At 47.2% G+C, this 17,396-nt stretch overlaps 1 protein-coding gene across 5 annotated transcripts in view; it reads right to left on the reverse strand.

Moving 5' to 3' along the window:
* Window positions 1-17,396, reverse strand: part of GRAMD1B (GRAM domain containing 1B) — a 392,941-nt gene that overhangs the window by 180,361 nt on the left and 195,184 nt on the right. The window contains exon 1 of one of the 5 annotated variants that reach the window (XM_073603512.1): window positions 11,424-11,839. The exons of 3 other annotated variants lie outside the window; for them this stretch is intronic. In XM_073603512.1, coding sequence (XP_073459613.1) covers window positions 11,424-11,632 — 209 coding nt within the window. In that variant the 5' untranslated portion in view covers window positions 11,633-11,839. Of the gene's footprint in view, window positions 1-11,313; window positions 11,840-17,396 lie in introns of those variants that run through there. One more of the 5 variants, XM_073603513.1, reaches the window with a different exon arrangement.

Consider the following 17,396-nt stretch of genomic DNA (forward strand, 5'->3'; position numbering starts at 1 on the left):
ACTCGGAAACACTTGGAAATACTCCGTTCCCGAGTGCTTCAGAGTTCAGCCGGGCTGTCCCCGAGTTCTTCCGAGGCTCTCCAGTGCCCCCCCCACCTCTGGCCACATGCGGCATTGCATGTAATATAAGTCAACGCGGAACTAATTATTTTCGTTTCCATTGACTTCTTTGGGGAGACTCGCTTTGATATGCGAGTGCTTTGGATTACAAGCATACTCCTGGAACGGATTATGCTCGTAATCCAAGGTTCCACTGTGTAGAATATATATATATCTCTATCTATCTATCTCTCTATATAGATAGAGATATAGATAGAGATATAGATAGAGATATAGATAGAGATATATATAGAGATATATATAGAGATATATATAGAGATATATCTATATATCTATATATATATCTATATATCTATATATCTATATATCTATATATCTATATATCTATATATCTATATATCTATATATCTATATATCTATATATATATATATATATATATATATATATATATATATCTCTATCTATCTATCTATCTATCTATCTATATATAGATAGAGATATATATGAGATAGATAGATAGATAGAGATAGATATATATATATATATCTATCTCTATCTATCTATGTATGTGTGTGTTATTCTGCACTTTTTAAAATGAGGCGCGAGCACCGTTTCTAAGCCAATCAGCGGCTGCCGGGCCAATAGATGTCCGCCGGCACCCGCTGATCGTCAGGAAGAGAGGCTGGAAGGAGTTCTGCCTAGGTCAGCCTTTTTCAACCACATAGACTCGAGGTGACAACACTCAGCAGAGTGCCACATCCCTGTAATTCAATACATAAAGACAGACAAATTCCCCAATTTTTTTGGACATTTGAGGCACTTAAATCACAAAAAATATGTATGAGAAGTGGAATGCATAAAAAACAAAAAATTTATTAATACAGCAATACCTTGGATTACGAGCATATATTTTGTTCCAGAAGAATGCTTGTAATCCAAAGCACCCGTATATCAAAGCGAGTTTCCCTATAGGAAATAATGGAGACGCAGATAATCCGCTCCACAGCCACTCCTTGTCTATGCAGTACCGCATGTGGCCAGAGTTATGGGGGGCGCCGAAGACACTTGGAAACACTCAGGGACACTCCCAAGTGTCTGAGCATTTCCGAGTATCTCTGAGCGTCACCGGAGCCCCCGTGCCTCTGGCCAAATGCGGTACTGCACACCCCAGAGGCTTGAATCCTGCTCGTATTGCGAGACAACGCTCGCAAAGAGTCAGGATTTAAAAAAAAAATAGCTTACATCGCAAATCACTCAAACTGCGTTACTCGCACTGTACATCAAAGCATAAAAAATTATTAGAGACATGGCCAACTAGGCTACTATTACACCAACTGTAAAGGATGTGAAAATATGATGAATCTTCCTCCACCAGACACATTTCGGAAAGTTCATATCTCCTTCATCAGGGGTATGAGTATAATATCCAGACCTTAATGATGGTCTAGAGCAGTGGTTCTCAACTCCTGTCCTCAGGACCCACTAACAGGCCAGATTTTAGGTATTACCTTGGGGAGATGCAGACTAGAATACTTCAATCACTGAGCAGAAAATTATATCACCTGTGATGTATTTCAGTTATCTTGCAAACCTGGCCTGTTGATGGGTCCTGAGGACAGGAGTTGAGAACCACCAGTCTAGAACATGCAATTCCCAGTATAGATGGTACAGCATGGCTTCTAGCTAAAAGCCTAGTGTGTGATGGTTTGGTGGTAAATCACAGACTTTCAAACATGGGGGACGAATGTCAGGTCCTCGAGCTTAGATTCTAAGCAGGGTGTGCTCGCTAAGGCTGGGTTCACACTATTGTGAATTTTCCACATCCAATTCGCATATCAGGAGATTGTGACTGGCTCTCTATGGAGCCGATTCACACATTTCCAGAGCGGCTCCGGTGCAAATTACACAGGAGTCCTGTGAGTCTTCTGGTTCATTTCAGCCACAAATTCGGACCTGAAATGGTGAATAGGGACCCACTGGAGGCCTGCTGTGAGCCGCACCGTGGGGCAGTGTGAACCCAGCATCAAGCTGGGAAATTTCTGCTGCTCTTTATCTGGTCTAGTCCAATCTGTATTATGTGTGATAACAAGGGGAGATCGTTTTTTGTTTTTTTTTCCCATTTAACGAACGCCCCATAGCAAATTTACTGCTACAGGGTGGCCGTTCCGTGCAGAATCGAGTATATATATATATATATATATATATATATACATATATATATATATATATATATATATATATATATATATATATATATATATATATATATATATACACATATATACACACACACACATCATTCTGCACTTTCCAAAATGGGGTGTGCGTGCGTCGCTTGTGTTGTGATTAGTCACAGCAGGCGTTGATCAGTGGGTGGTGGGCCAATGGATGTCCGCCAGCACCTGCCGATCATCAGGAAGAGAGGCTGGACAGAGCTCTATGTCAGCCTTTTACAACCAGGGTGCCCATGCACCCTGGGGTGCCTTTAGGTGTCCTCAGGGGTGCCTTGGCACAATGCCTAAAAGTAAAAGCGCCAAAATACCCAAAAACACTGGCTGGGCACATAGTTAACCCTTTGACCACCCTAGATGTTTAACCCCTTCCCAGTCAGTTTCATTAGTACAGTGACAGTGCATATTTTTAGCACTGATCACTGTATTAGTGTCACTAAGGAACTGAAGAAATGTTAAAAAAAAAAAAAAAGTTCAAAACAAGTAAATAATTTGACATTTTTAATTTTTTTGATTTGCTTTGTGCACTGGTGTGCAGTCATGTTGGAACAGGAAGGGGCCGTCCCCAAACTGTTCCCACAAAGTTGGGAGCATGAAATTGTCCAGAATGTCTTGGTATGCTGACACCTTAAGAGTTCCCTTCACTGGAACTAAGGGGCCAACCCCTGAAAAACAACCCCACACCATAATCCCCCCTCCACCAAATGATTTGGACCAGTGCACAAAGCAAGGTTCATAAAGACATGGATGAGCGAGTTTGGGGTGGAGGAACTTGACTGGCCTGCACCTCAACCCCATAGAACTCCTTTGGGATGAATTAGAGCAGAGACTGTAAGCCAGGCCTTCTCATCCAACATGAGTGCCCCGACAGAGCGTCCATTTTTTTTTTTCATGCTAGTCGTACATTGAACATAAGGAGCTTACTAAAGTTATGAAAATTCTCGTACGACAGAATAAAAAAAACAGAAGTGAGGTCATGTGTTGTAGTGTATGTTGTATTGTATTTTCAGACAACTGTACTGATTAAACAAAAATCATACGATCTGGTATCATTTTTTTGATTGGATAATAATCGGATGAACTGTTGTGATCGGCTCTCGGAAAGCTCTGTGCCAGCGATCCGATTATCGTACGATCGATTCGAAAGCGGCATTTTTCGTATGATTTTCGGATCGTGTGTACGGGACATTAGGTATAGGAACCCTTTATGGAATAAGGCTGATCGACTCTGTGTCTTCCTATAGAGCCGTTTCCTGTCTTTACACTTTATTGCCAACCCCTAGGAAACCAAATCAATGACTCCAGATTTTGTGTCTGCCATGTACGGAGTTCTAGATCACCAGCATATTTTAGAATTTCGCTTATCCAAGTGCACCGGATACTACACCAACTGTGCATGCAAGTTTATTTACTAGCAGGAGCCCACACAGTACAGACACACTGGAACCGTTCAGAGTAATGGTCTATGGGCTCTTTACATAATAGAATATTACATTCATTATTTACACCTTGCACTGAATCTGTGCAAACATTGACTAGCGGCTCTGATAATTACCATGAAAGCAGCAGGCGATGCTGGCAGGGTGTCAGTGCTCGTATAATAAGGCTACGTTTCCACTAGTGCGACTTGTCATGCGACTTGGGACTGCAAAGTCGCATGACAAGTCCTACCCCATGATTTCCAATGAGTGCCGATCATATCTGTGCGACTTCAAAGTAGTCCCTGCACTACTTTGGTCCCACTTTGATGCGACTTGAGGTCCAAAGACCTCAAGAATACACAGGCATTGCTTCAAGTCGCATTTAAACTCGCAGCAAAAAAAAAAAAAAAAGCGGCATAAGCGCGCGACTTTCAGGTCGCAATAGTGAAAACCTAGGTTAATACAGGGACTGCCTCCAGTCTACAGGTAAAACCCTGGGTAGGGCCTAGTTCAATCAGGCTTCAGTTTGTATAGAAGCAGTGTGAACAGCAAGCTTTTGTGAAGCTTTTTCAAAGCATTTGCAGAGTTTTGAGCTTTCAAAGTACCATTCAGCTCTAGTTCAGGAATATTAAACAGATCACATCTGAATTTCAGATATGGTCTTTTTTTTTTGCAGAGTTATATTATTCCAGCTTGGACCAATCAAGTATGAATATGACATACCTGTGGGAACCCCTTGGAAGCGGATAGTCGCTGTAGGTGTCACCGTTATGACGGGTCCCGTGTACTGGCGCCAAGTATAGAGCGCCTTGCAGTTTTCTCAATAAATGCAAACTGTTTTCTGATAGGACGTGGTGGAGAGTATGACATCACTGTAAGGCATTCTGGGAATGGTGAGCAAGGGCAGTTTGCTCAGTGCAAAAGACAGTGTTGTGTAGTAGCATGGACTACTACAGCGAGTAACCGCTTCCACAGGGATCCCTCAAGTATGGCATTATACACACTTACACCGGTCCAAACTGAACTAATGTGACTATGCAAAAAAAAGAATTCAGCTTTAATGGGAGTCAGTGGCGGCAGCTCATAAGGGGCGCAGCCCCCCTAATCTCCATGCAGGGTGCCGGACGCATGGATTTCTATGGGGTTAGGTTTTTAAAAATTTTTTTTTAGAAGCACATGATCAGAGCCAGAGGCTCAAACTGGCTTCAAAATGGGTGAGCTCGGGGCCCAGAGCCCACCCACTTGTATGACATTAGGGAATTAATATTCACTTATGTCTTCCGTCTTCCTGCTTCTCCTCCCGGCCAATCAGGAAACAGGTCCTAAGAGTTGATTGGCCGGGAGGAGAAGCAACCGGATTGGTGGGTAGGAGAAGCAGTGGGGAAGCCACCGATGAGGAGAAGCAGTGGGGAAGCCACCGATGAGGAGAAGCAGCGGGGAAGCCGCCCAGGAGAAGCAGCGGGGAAGCCGCCCAGGAGAAGCAGCGGGGAAGCCGCCCAGGAGAAGCAGCGGGGAAGCCGCCCAGGAGAAGCAGCGGGGAAGCCGCCCAGGAGAAGCAGCGGGGAAGCCGCCCAGGAGAAGCAGCGGGGAAGCCGACCAGGAGAAGCAGCGGGGAAGCCGACCAGGAGAAGCAGCGGGGAAGCCGACCAGGAGAAGCAGCGGGGAAGCCGACCAGGAGAAGCAGCGAGGAAGCCGCCCAGGAGAAGCAGCGGGGAAGCCGCCCAGGAGAAGCAGCGGGGAAGCCGCCCAGGAGAAGCAGCGGGGAAGCCGCCCAGGAGAAGCAGCGGGGAAGCCGCCCAGGAGAAGCAGCGGGGAAGCCGCCCAGGAGAAGCAGCGGGGAAGCCGCCCAGGAGAAGCAGCGGGGAAGCCGCCCAGGAGAAGCAGCGGGGAAGCCGCCCAGGAGAAGCAGCGGGGAAGCCGCCCAGGAGAAGCAGCGGGGAAGCCGCCCAGGAGAAGCAGCGGGGAAGCCGCCCAGGAGAAGCAGCGGGGAAGCCACCGAGGAGAAGCAGCGGGGAAGCCACCGAGGAGAAGCAGCGGGGAAGCCACCGAGGAGAAGTAGCGGGGAAGCCACCGAGGAGAAGCAGCGGGGAAGCCACCGAGGAGAAGTAGTGGGGAAGCCACCGAAGAGAAGTAGTGGGGAAGCCATCGAGGAGAAGTAGTGGGGAAGCCATCGAGGAGAAGTAGTGGGGAAGCCGCCCAGGAGGGGAAGCAGCTGGGAAGCCAACGAGAAGAGGCAGTGGGGAAGCCACCGAGGAGAAGCAGTGGGGAAGCCGCCGAGGAGAGGCAGTGGGGAAGCCACGGAGGAGGAGAAGCAGTGGGGAAGCCACGGAGGAGAAGAAGCAGTGGGGAAGCCGCCGAGGAGAAGCAGTGGGGAAGCCGCCGAGGAGGAGAAGCAGTGGGGAAGCCGCCGAGGAGGAGAGACAGTGGGGAAGCCGCCGAGGAGGAGAGACAGTGGGGAAGCCGCCGAGGAGAGGCAGAGGGGAAGCCGCCGAAGAGGAGAGGCAGTCGGGAAGCCGCCGAAGAGGAGAGGCAGTGGGGAAGCCGCCGAAGAGGAGAGGCAGTGGGGAAGCCGCCGAAGAGGAGAGGCAGTGGGGAAGCCGCCGAAGAGGAGAGGCAGTGGGGAAGCCGCCGAAGAGGAGAGGCAGTGGGGAAGCCGCCGAAGAGGAGAGGCAGTGGGGAAGCCGCCGAAGAGGAGAGGCAGTGGGGAAGCTGCCGAGAAGCAGTGGGGAAAGCCACCGAGGAGAAGTAGTGGGGAGGCCACCAAGCAGAAGTAGTGGGGAAACCACCGAGGAGAAGTAGTGGGGAAGCCACCGAGGAGGGGAAGCAGCTGGGAAGCCACCGAGGAGAAGCAGTGGGGAAGCCACCGAGGAGGAGAAGCAGTGGGGAAGCCACTCGCGACCTGGCAAGTGTAAGTAGTATGAAACGATCGGGGGGGGCGGCCGGGAGGTTTGTTTGCCACCCCCCCAAAAAAATCCCACTGATGGGAGTGCTGACTATCACCTTATACAAGCTGTTAGCAGGCTTTAAAGGAGAGGTATAGCCTGAGCTTGTTTGGCTGTACTTCTCCTGTGGATCTTAGGAGTGCAATTCATTCTGCACTCCTGTGACCTGTTTTCATCCAACGGCGATCTAAAGCCTGCTGTTGGCTGACCTCACAGAGCCAGTCCAGGCTGGGGAAAGATTGCAACCATTTAGCGGAATCCACCCAAAAGCCTGAACCGGCACCTGGCTCAGCCTCTCAGCGAGCCGGTCCCACCCCCTCCAAGCCCATCGCTCCAGAGAACTGAGCACTCAGCGGTGTTTGATCATTCACTTCTCACCCTTAGAGACTGCGAGGAACAGATGCAGCACTGGACTGAAGCTGCATCCACCTAGGGAAGTAGGATTGCTACAAAGGTAAAAAAAAAAAATCCCCTTTTAATAATCAGTTCACACGGCCCACGTACTACACAGCAGCAGTTTAGTATTTGGGCAGCTCTCCTTTTCAGCTGCAGTTAGCCAGCAGAAGGGGGCCGTGTGACAATCGTTTCAGCGCATCACACTGTTCCCACCCCTTTTTAAATTTTCAAGTGTGAACTTTAATGGAAGTGCACAAAGTGACAATTCATGTCATCAGACAGCAGTGTGGTGTGTGGCACTGCTGTGCGGTGACATGAAGCACCTTCCTGTGCACTGCAACTAAATGTCGCACGTCTGCATTTTATCACAGCTCATTGCACCGAACCTCCAGGCTGCATTGAAGTGTGAATAGGAAACACAGAAAACAATTGTCTTCTGTGTCCTAGTGATGACGTGTGTACATCAGGGGCAACGGTCGAGAGCTAACCGAAGTGTTCTGGTAGGCAGGGCCGTCTTTAACACAGGGCAAAAGGGGCACCTGCCCCGGGCCCCAATATTAAAGACAGCCCTGTTGGCGGGTAGGAGGGGCATCAACCTGTCAGAATACAATAGCTCAACGGGGGAGACCTCCCCCAGCTACAATAGATCGCCCCCCACCAAGCAACAGATTGCCCACCCAACAACAATAGGCCAGCACAACAAAATACCACCAGCAACATTAGATCCCCCCCCAGCAGAAATAACAGATCTCCCAACAGCCATCAAAGACCCCCCCAACCCCCCCCCCCAATGGCCAGCAACAATAGACCTCTCCCATAACAGATCCCTTCCAACAACAACCGACCCCCCCAGCAACAATAGACCACACCCTAACAGCAATAGATCCCCCAACAATAGTCCTCAACAATAGACCCCACCCCAGCAACAATAGATCCCTCACCCAACAGATGACCCCCCATCCAGCAAAAGATCCCCCACCAAGCAACAATAAACCCCAACAATAGACCCCCCCCACCCAGCAACTAAAAACCCCAACTAACCATAGACCCCCTACCCAGCAACAATGAACCCCCATGACAATATACCAACAGCAACAAAAGATTCACCCCAGAAAAATTATATCCCCCCCAGCAGAAAGAAAAGATCCCTCAGCAGCCAGCATCAATAGTCTCCCAGCGACCAGCAACAACAGACTTCTCTCCACAACAGTAGATCCCTCCCAGCAACAACTGACCCCCCCAGAAGCATAAGATCACCCCAAGCAACAATAGATCCCCCACAAAACTAGATCCCCTCCAGCCACAATAGATCTCCCAGCAGCCATCATTAATAGACCCTCCAGCATGCCCCTTCACCCAATTGCCATTACATACATTCAGTGATGGAGGTGCCAGAACTGCGTTCCCCCCGCATTCCAGCTGAAAAAAAGCCCCGACTTTAGGTATTGGAGTATTTCCATGAGTACTCCAGCATCGGTACCAATATCGGTGTGACCCCAAATGTAACATCTCACCATGTGCACAAGTGGGGGCATCTCTGCTGTCCATTTCGAATAGGTGAAATCGTCTCTATGAAAGTATCTTCATGGAATAAGCTTATCCCTTGCATTCACAAACTGAAGCATAGTAAACAGTGTACTATGTTTCAGTTATGAATGGACACAGTGAGCGAGTCTGTTCACGGTGTTCATTTAGAAAAGGAAGGCAGCGGTCAATGACATATTTACTAGTCCCTTTCCCTGCTCTCCATCCTGAAACATCCACTGCAGCTGCTGAGGGGAGAAGAGAGGAGGGAAGCCAGCATGCACTGCGATGAGGGGGGGGGGGGGGGGGTTGGGGGGGGTGTAAGGCACAACACTGGGGGAAGCCGGCCAGTAGGGGAATCGGCACCACACATGGTAATTGGGGCGTGCCCAGGCACACCCGGCACACCCCCTGTGCACTGTATATTTGGTATTGCTTTCATCATTTAAAGTGGTATTAAACCCAAAACCAAAAATGTCATTTATTGCAGCTTACCAATCAGATGTGGTGGCTGCATTCATTCTTTTTTTAGGCTTTTTCCCTTGGTTATCACCTGGTGATCTGGCCAGTCCAGTATTAAAGTGTCCCCCCCCCCCCCCACACACACTCTGGATGAAGGAGCACAGGGGGCACCTTTGGACAGGAGCATTGCCAGTCTAGGGGGAGCGAAGTGATCGATATACCGAAGGATTTAGATACACTAATTGAAGCTGAACTCCAGCTCACACTTTATAAGCAGTGACAGCAACAGATTTGTTCCTCTTGGGATAAAGGTTTTACATAAATAAATAAAAGCGGATCACTGTAAGCACCCCTGTCAGTAGTAAATAGTTTATCTCATCCCCGTAACTGCTACATCTGCAGGAGAACTTGTTCTGTTGAAAAAAAAAAAATTTTTAAAAACAGCAGACTTACTGGCTGGATCACCAGGTGAAAATGAAAGAAAGTCTAAAAAAATAAAAATAAAACGAATGCAGCCGTCACATCTAAGACTTGGTAAGCTGCAATATAATAAAGGTTTGTTTTTTGGCTTAATTCTGCTTTAAGCTGGCCAAACAGTTTTTCGTGTAAAGTTTTCCTTTAGATGTACGCAAAGCATAGAATACAAAACATAACCTAAACACTTTTGTATGCAATCAGGCAGGCGCTTGCATTACATCGGGGTCTCCAAACTTTTTACAGAAAGGGCCTTCAGACTTTAGGGGGGGCCACACTGTGCCCGGTGGGAGTAAACAATGCCCCATCTTTGGTATTAGGGGAAGAAATAGTTGGTGTCAGTGGGGGGAATAGTGCCCCATTTTTGTTGTCAGTTGAAGGAATAGTGCCCCATTGTTGGTGTCAGTGGAAGGAATAGTGCCCCATTGTTGGTATCAGTGGGGGGAATAGTGTCCCATTGTTGGTGTCAGTGGAAAGACTCGTGCCCCATTGTTGGTGTCAGTGGAAGGAATAATGCCCCATTGTTGTTGTCAGTGGAAGGAATTGAGCCCTATTGTTGGTGTCAGTGGAAGGAATTGTGCCGCATTGTTGGTGTCAGTGGAAAGACTCGTGCCCCGTTGTCGGTGTCAGTGGAAGGAATCGTGCCCCCATTGTTGGTGTCAGTGGAAGGAATCGTGCCCCCATTGTTGGTGTCAGTGGAAAGACTCGTGCCCCGTTGTTGGTGTCAGTGGAAGCAATAGTGCCCCGTTGTTGGTGTCAGTGGAAGGAATTGAGCCCTATTGTTGGTGTCAGTGGAAGGAATAATGCCCCATTGCTGGTGTCAGTGGAAGGAATAATGCCCCATTGTTGGTGTCAGTGGAAGGAATAATGCCCCATTGTTGGTGTCAGTGGCAAGAATTATGCCTCAAGGGCTAGATGAAAGCAAGCTAGGGGCCGCAGTTTGGAGACCACTGCACTACATAGTTGAAGTTAAATCTAAAGGAAATTAAATAAGAAAACTGTATAATGTATGGGCAGCTTTAAGAGCGTCTTGTTTTGTTGCAGGAAAATGTCATCTTTTTTCCCTGTAAATGGTTTGTTCTTATTTTCTAGAATTCCGTGTTGCCCATCATGCCATGGTCGGGATTGCAGGACGTGTTTACAAAGCACATCGGGAGCGTCTCACAGATCACACAGCGCTTCTAACTTTCAGTCCTACAATTACACTTGTTTATTTTATGACAACCTACCTTGCGGGGTGATTTCAAGCCCAAATCCTCAGGAGGGAATTGTAATAACTGAGGAGGACAGAAGGCCTTGGCTGCTCCCTCCACCTGCTCATACCCCGGGGAGAAGGCAGCTCTTTGTACATAAAACACTGGCCAGCACACAACCTGGCAGTGCCAGCAACACAACCACCACCCCAAAACTAGACACACCCTACAACTGCCCGCCGCCCCATTGTATAGCAGAGAAGCGTATGCAGCGCGGGCGACCACACAGCCTATGTGCACACCTGCAGGGCGCACACACTCATGTACCATGCTGCGGTGACACCCAGGATGACGCATTGATAATTTAAGCATCTCTCAGGGTGGGAGCTGGCACTGTCAGCGGCACCGCGGCCAAGAGAGGAGGACAGCAGGAACTCCGCAGCAAAATGTGTCACAATGCAGCACGCAGCAAGCGTGTCCCCTTATCCCCCTTCACCATCAAGAGACAGACGCATGGACACACATCCTCACAAGGTCACACAACCACTGTGAGCCACATACAGAACACACACATACAGCACACACACATACACAAGCCCCAGCACTAACCTGGCAGCCATGAGAGGATGAGCCAGCATCATCGCTTGATCCATTCATTCATGCAGAAAAAGCAGCAGGGGGCAGGGAAGACAGCGAGCAGGCAGGAGGGCTCTACTCACCTCCAGATCCATCTCAGAGCCCCCCCATCACACACAGGGAGGCACAGGACTGGGGGACCCGGATGAGAGAAGGAAGCCTTTATTTCAGCTCTTCCTCTCTCACCCTCCTGCAGCTGAGTCTGAGTGATGGGAGGGGGGAAGCACTCATGGACCACCCCGCCGCCCTGACTCACAGCTGCTTGGAGGATCACAGGCTGCCTACAACACATAAGGCTTCTCCCCCTGTCACTGCTGGGAGCCTGGGACCCCGTCCTCCATCCCTGCCCTTCATCCACAGTGATGTGCCGATATCACCGTCACCTGACACTCACACCTGTGTGCACCTAACTGTACCAACACACCGGCAACAGCACCCTCCTCCTATCTGGGCTCAGGAGGAGTGACTGGCAATGCACCATTCAGCACCATCTCATCACTCAGCCGGGCAACACACACACTATATATATATATATATATATATATATATATATATATATATATATATATATATATATATATATATATATATATACACACACACACACACACACACATACATATAATATATATATACACACACACATAATATATTATATATATATACACAGATTATATATATATATATATATATACATACACACACATACATATACACATAACACATATGTATACAACACACATCACATATACAAACAACACACACACACATATACACATATATATATATACACACAAACACACACAACACCCACACATCACATCTCACCAACGTACACACACATCACATACACACACTTGCACAAAACACATCACACCAACACACTAATCACAAAAACACTCCCAAAACACACTCACACAACCCCCCCCCAAACACACACGCTCACAAAAAACACACACAAACACATAAAAACACAGACACTGGATTCCTGCAGGATACCCCACAAATCCCAGCAGTGTTATCCATAGAATGACTTCATATCATACAGAGAGAAAAACTTTCCCATTATACGGTTCCTATACAACTGGGCCCATGCACAGTGCAGGGATGTCCTCCCAGTCAGAGAGTGACCAATGACATTCAATGGTTTCACGCACAACAAATAAAGATGATTTGTGATCAATTATAACAGGGCGATGCGATTTATCTTGGAGTGAACCCGTCAAGTCTGCATGAATACATTCCTGACAGGTTACAATGTAACGATTGTATCATTCTTCAATAAGCTGTATGCTTTACCATTATAGGAGATCTACAGTCACAGCAAACACTCGTTATATATCTTCAGCGTTGTATTAACAATACAAACAAGAGTTATATGTGACAATCCCATAGAAAACTTACAGTGCCTTGAGAAAGTATTCATACCCCTCGAAATTTTCTACATTTTGTCATGTTACAACCAAAAACGTAAATGTATTTTATTGGGATTTTATGTGATAGACCAACACAAAGTGGCACATAATTGTGAAGTGGAAGGAAAATGATAAATGGTTTTCAATTTGTTTTACAAATAAATATGTGAAAAGTGTGGCGTGTATTTGTATTCAGCCCCCTTTACTCTGATACCTCTAGCTAAAATCTAGTGGAACCAATTGCCTTCAGAAAGCATCTAATTAGTAACTAGAGTCCACCTGTAATTTAATTGCAGTATAAAATATAGCTGTTCTGTAAAGCCCTCAGAGGTTTGTTAGCAAACCTACATGATCAAACAGCATCATGAAGGCCAACGAACACCCCAATCACTCTGTGTAGTGCTGGACTCCCCCCACGTTGACCCCCCGCAGTGCTGCTGGCTTCCCTCTTCTTCCCTTGGCTGCTTCGAGGGGATGTTTCAGAATGGAAAGCAGAGGAAAAGTCTAGTCAATATGTCATTTACTGGACCCTTCCTTTTCTAAATGAACATAGTAAACACACTCACTCACTGTGTCCATTCATAACTGAACCATAATAAAATGTGTTTACTAGAGGTTGACCGATATGGGTTTTTTTCTGGCTGATGCCGATATTTAGAAATAGCAGAGGCAGATGGCCGATATGATGCCGATTTTTTGGGGCCGATATGTTAAGCCGATTTTTTTTTTTTCCCCTTCATCTCATAAAATCTAACAGACCCCTTTCACAATGGGGTGTTTCTCAGGCGCTTTTGGGCTATAAATTGTGCCTGTAAAGTGCCTGCAAAACGGCTCCCCTGCAGTGTCAGTGTAAAAGCCCGAGTGCTTTCACACTGAGGCGATGTGCTGGCAGGATGTTAAAAAAGTCCTGCAAGCGGCATCTTTGGAGCGGTGTATACCACTGCTCCACCATTCCTGCCCATTGAAATGAATGCGCACCGCTGCCGAAGCGCCTTCAAAGAGATTCGGCAGCGGCACTTCACGGGCGCATTCAACCCTTTCCTCGGGCGCTAGCTGGGTTATATGTGCCCCGCTAGCAGCCGAATAGCGCCGCTAAAATGACAGTAAAGCGCTCCTAAAACTAGCAGCGTTTTACCATCAACGCCCACCTGCTCCAGTGTGAAAGCAGCCTTAAGTAATAAGTGATACAGAAAATTTCTTACGTTTAAACAGGTAATCAAAACTTCTGGACGAAAAAAAAATGGGCTAACTTTACTGCTTAGTTTTTTTTTTTTAATTCATTAAAGTGTATTTTTTCCAAAAAAATTGCATTTGAAAGACCGCTGCACAAATACCATGTGATATAAAATATTACAGCAACCGCTATTTTATTACCTAAGGTCTCTGCTAAAAAAATATATATAATAATTTTTGGGGGTTCTAAGTGATTTTCTAGCAGAAAATACAGGATTTTTACTTGTAAGCAACAAATTTCAGAAAATATTTAGTCCTTAAAGCGGAGTTCCACACAAAAATGGAACTTCCGCTTTTCGGACCCCCCCCCCCCTCCGGTGTCACATTTGGCACCTTTCAAGGGGGAGGGGGGTGCAGATACCTGTCTAAGACAGGTATTTGCACCCACTTCCGGCATAGACTCCCATGGGAGTCTATGCCTCTTCCTGTCCCTCCGCGCTGTCTCCTGGGAAACACACAGCTCCCAGAAGATAGCGGGGACCAGTTACGATGCGCAGCGCGACCCGCGCATGCGCAGTAGGGAACCGGGAAGTGAAGCCGCAACGCTTCACTTCCTGATTACCTCACCTAGGATGGCGGCGGCAGCTGCCGAGAACCAAGCGGGTTCTCGGCGTCGCCTGCCGACATCGCTGGACACTGGGACAGGTAAGTGGCCATTTATTAAAAGTCAGCAGCTGCAGTATTTGTAGCTGCTGGCTTTTAATTTTTTTTTTTTTTTGGTGGTTTAGGTGGACCCCCGCTTTAAATGGTTAAACTGAGAACTCCTACACAGGGAGTTCAGTTCATTGATAAAAGAAACTAAAAAGATACAATGTTTCCACTTATCAGACTTGTCAGGCTGCCCAGAGAGAAGAGAGAGAAGTCCCTCCACAGAAGACTTCAGGCAATTTGCATTGACTTCTATTACAGAAGTCATTTGCAAGTCCTGCTGAAGTTATAATCAGCCTTTTTTATCAGCACAATCGGCCGATGCCGATTAATTAAAAAACGTCGACCTCTAGTGTTTACTATGCTTCAGTTTGTGAATGAACAAGAAGCCATTCGGCGCAGAGCACTTCCCATTCATTCCCTGCCCAGTGCAGCTGAGGCTGCAGAGAAAGGCGTGTGTGTGTGTGTGTGTGAGCTTTGTGGTGCGCACCCAGTGCCAGGACAAGGTTACCTAGAGCCCAGGGCGAACAGGCCAAATTGTACCCCCCCCCCCACATACACACAAAGATGTATGAGCAAAAAATCCCCCACCCCATGAAAACCAAGCACTAATCTGCGTGCAAAAATCTTTGCCCCCAGCACAAATCCTACCCCCCCAAAAAAAAAAATTTCCCCTTCCTAGCACAAGTCTTCTACCCCTCAAAATGTCCTCTCCGAACACAAAATTCCTCTACCCCCCCCCCAGCACAAATTCCCCTCCCCCAATTCCCCATCCTAGCAGAAATCCCTCTCCCCAAAGTTCCCCTTCTAGGACAAAAACCCCCCAATTATCCCAATGTAGCAAAAATCCCCCCCCCCCCCAAAAAAATCCCCTCTTAGAACAAATCCCTTTCCCCCTATACTATATCACCTTTTCTAGTACAAATCCCCTCTCTCCTAGCACAAGTCCTGTTCCCTCCTCCCAACCCAAATCCCCCCCAAATCACCACTCCTAGCACACCTCCCCAAATTTCCCCTCCTAGAACCACTCTTACCTTCTGCCACCCCCCTATTTCCTCCTCCCAACACCAAAAAAAAAAAAAAAAAAAAAAAAAAAAAAAACCACCAGCCGCCACTGGTTTGGGCCATGGTTTACTTACATAGGAGGGTTTGGCAGGCGGTGCCGCAGCAATATGTACCCGAGTGGCACTTCAAATGTTCATTTGTAAGCTGGTGTTTGGGGGGTGGGCAGTAAAAATCTGCGTCAACCACCATTTTTAATATTCCCTGGTTGCCTGTGTCAAAGGATCTTTAGTGACTGGGGGGGGGGGGCACCACAAACATAAGCTTTTTACCTATGTAAACAAGGCAGATCGCCGTTCTGACAGGAGGGAAGGGATGGATCCAGGGACTAGGATTAGCAGTAGGGTTGCCACCTGTCCAGGATTCACCCAGACGGTCCGGGTTTTGAACTATGTATCCGAGTTTCAGTCCACCTGAAATCCGGACACATTAACACAGATATGTGGCTCAGAACATGGCTTGACAGGAGGGAGAGGGGGGCAATATATGTGCCGCATTACTATTTTCTTTGGAGTGCCCAAAGATGTCCCAGGTCTGTTACAATCCCATCAGTGGTGGCCACTATTAGGGGCACAGGGGCGCCACCTCCCCTAATCCAGCCCCTAATCATGCAGGGCACCGGATGCATGGATTTTAATGGGGTTTTTTTTTTTTTTTTTTTTTTTTTTTAAGCACATGATTGGAACCTGAGGCTCTAACTGGCTTCAAAAAAAGGGTGGGCTTGGGGCGCAGAGCACTGTGCCCTGAGCCCACCCAGTTGTTAGACAATAGCAAATTCATATTCGCTATCGTCTTCCCGCTTCTCCTCCTGGCCAATCAGGAAGCGGGTCTTGGCCGAGAGGAGGAGATGCAGGGGGAAGCCGGCGAAGCTGCCAGTGACTTCGTTTTTTTTTTTGTTATATCTGTTCAGTAAGTCCATAAAAACAGCTGTTGGTCCTGCCAAAATCCAGTGAGCTTGTAACTTCCTCTGCTGCAATGAAATCTCAAGCAGTGTTATCGCCCTGCCCAGATCACCTCTGAACTACAGTCCACCTCCCTTATATGCTGGGCAGATGAGGAGGAGGCTTTTTGTAGTACTAAACAAACTTCAACTGAACGACAAATGCAAAGACCACAACTAAGGACTGACAAGATACAAGTCACTGAATCATACACATCAAAAAAAATGTACTACCAGGACATCAATGACCCCTTGTACCCTACAGGGTGACATGCTATGAACTCAAATGTCTGCCCCTTCTATAGGTCTGGGGACTTGGGTCTCTACATTTTATGGAGTTCTCGTTATCTACACATCAATAAAGCAGTACTAAACCCCAAACCAAAAATGTAATATATTGCAGCTTACCAATCATTAGATGTGGTGGCTGCATTAGTTTTCTTTTTTTTGGCTTTTTCCCCTCTGTTTTCATCTGGTGATCTGGCCATTAACACACCTCCTGTATTAGTGAGACACCACTCTGGATGAAGGAACACAGGAGGCACAGCACACAGCAGCATTGTCAGTCTGGGGAGGGGGAAGGGAGTGTTAAATGTATTAGCAGATTTATTTACACTAACAAATTGAAGCCAAACCTCAGTTTACACTTTATAATCAGTTACAGCACACAGTTTTTTTTTTTTTTACTTTTTGGGATAAAGAATTTACATGGATAAATAAAAGCTGATCCTTTTAAGCACCCCTGCCAGTGTTAGATG

This window comes from Aquarana catesbeiana, linkage group LG10 (assembly GCF_042186555.1).
Source record: "Aquarana catesbeiana isolate 2022-GZ linkage group LG10, ASM4218655v1, whole genome shotgun sequence".
Taxonomy (NCBI): domain Eukaryota; kingdom Metazoa; phylum Chordata; class Amphibia; order Anura; family Ranidae; genus Aquarana; species Aquarana catesbeiana.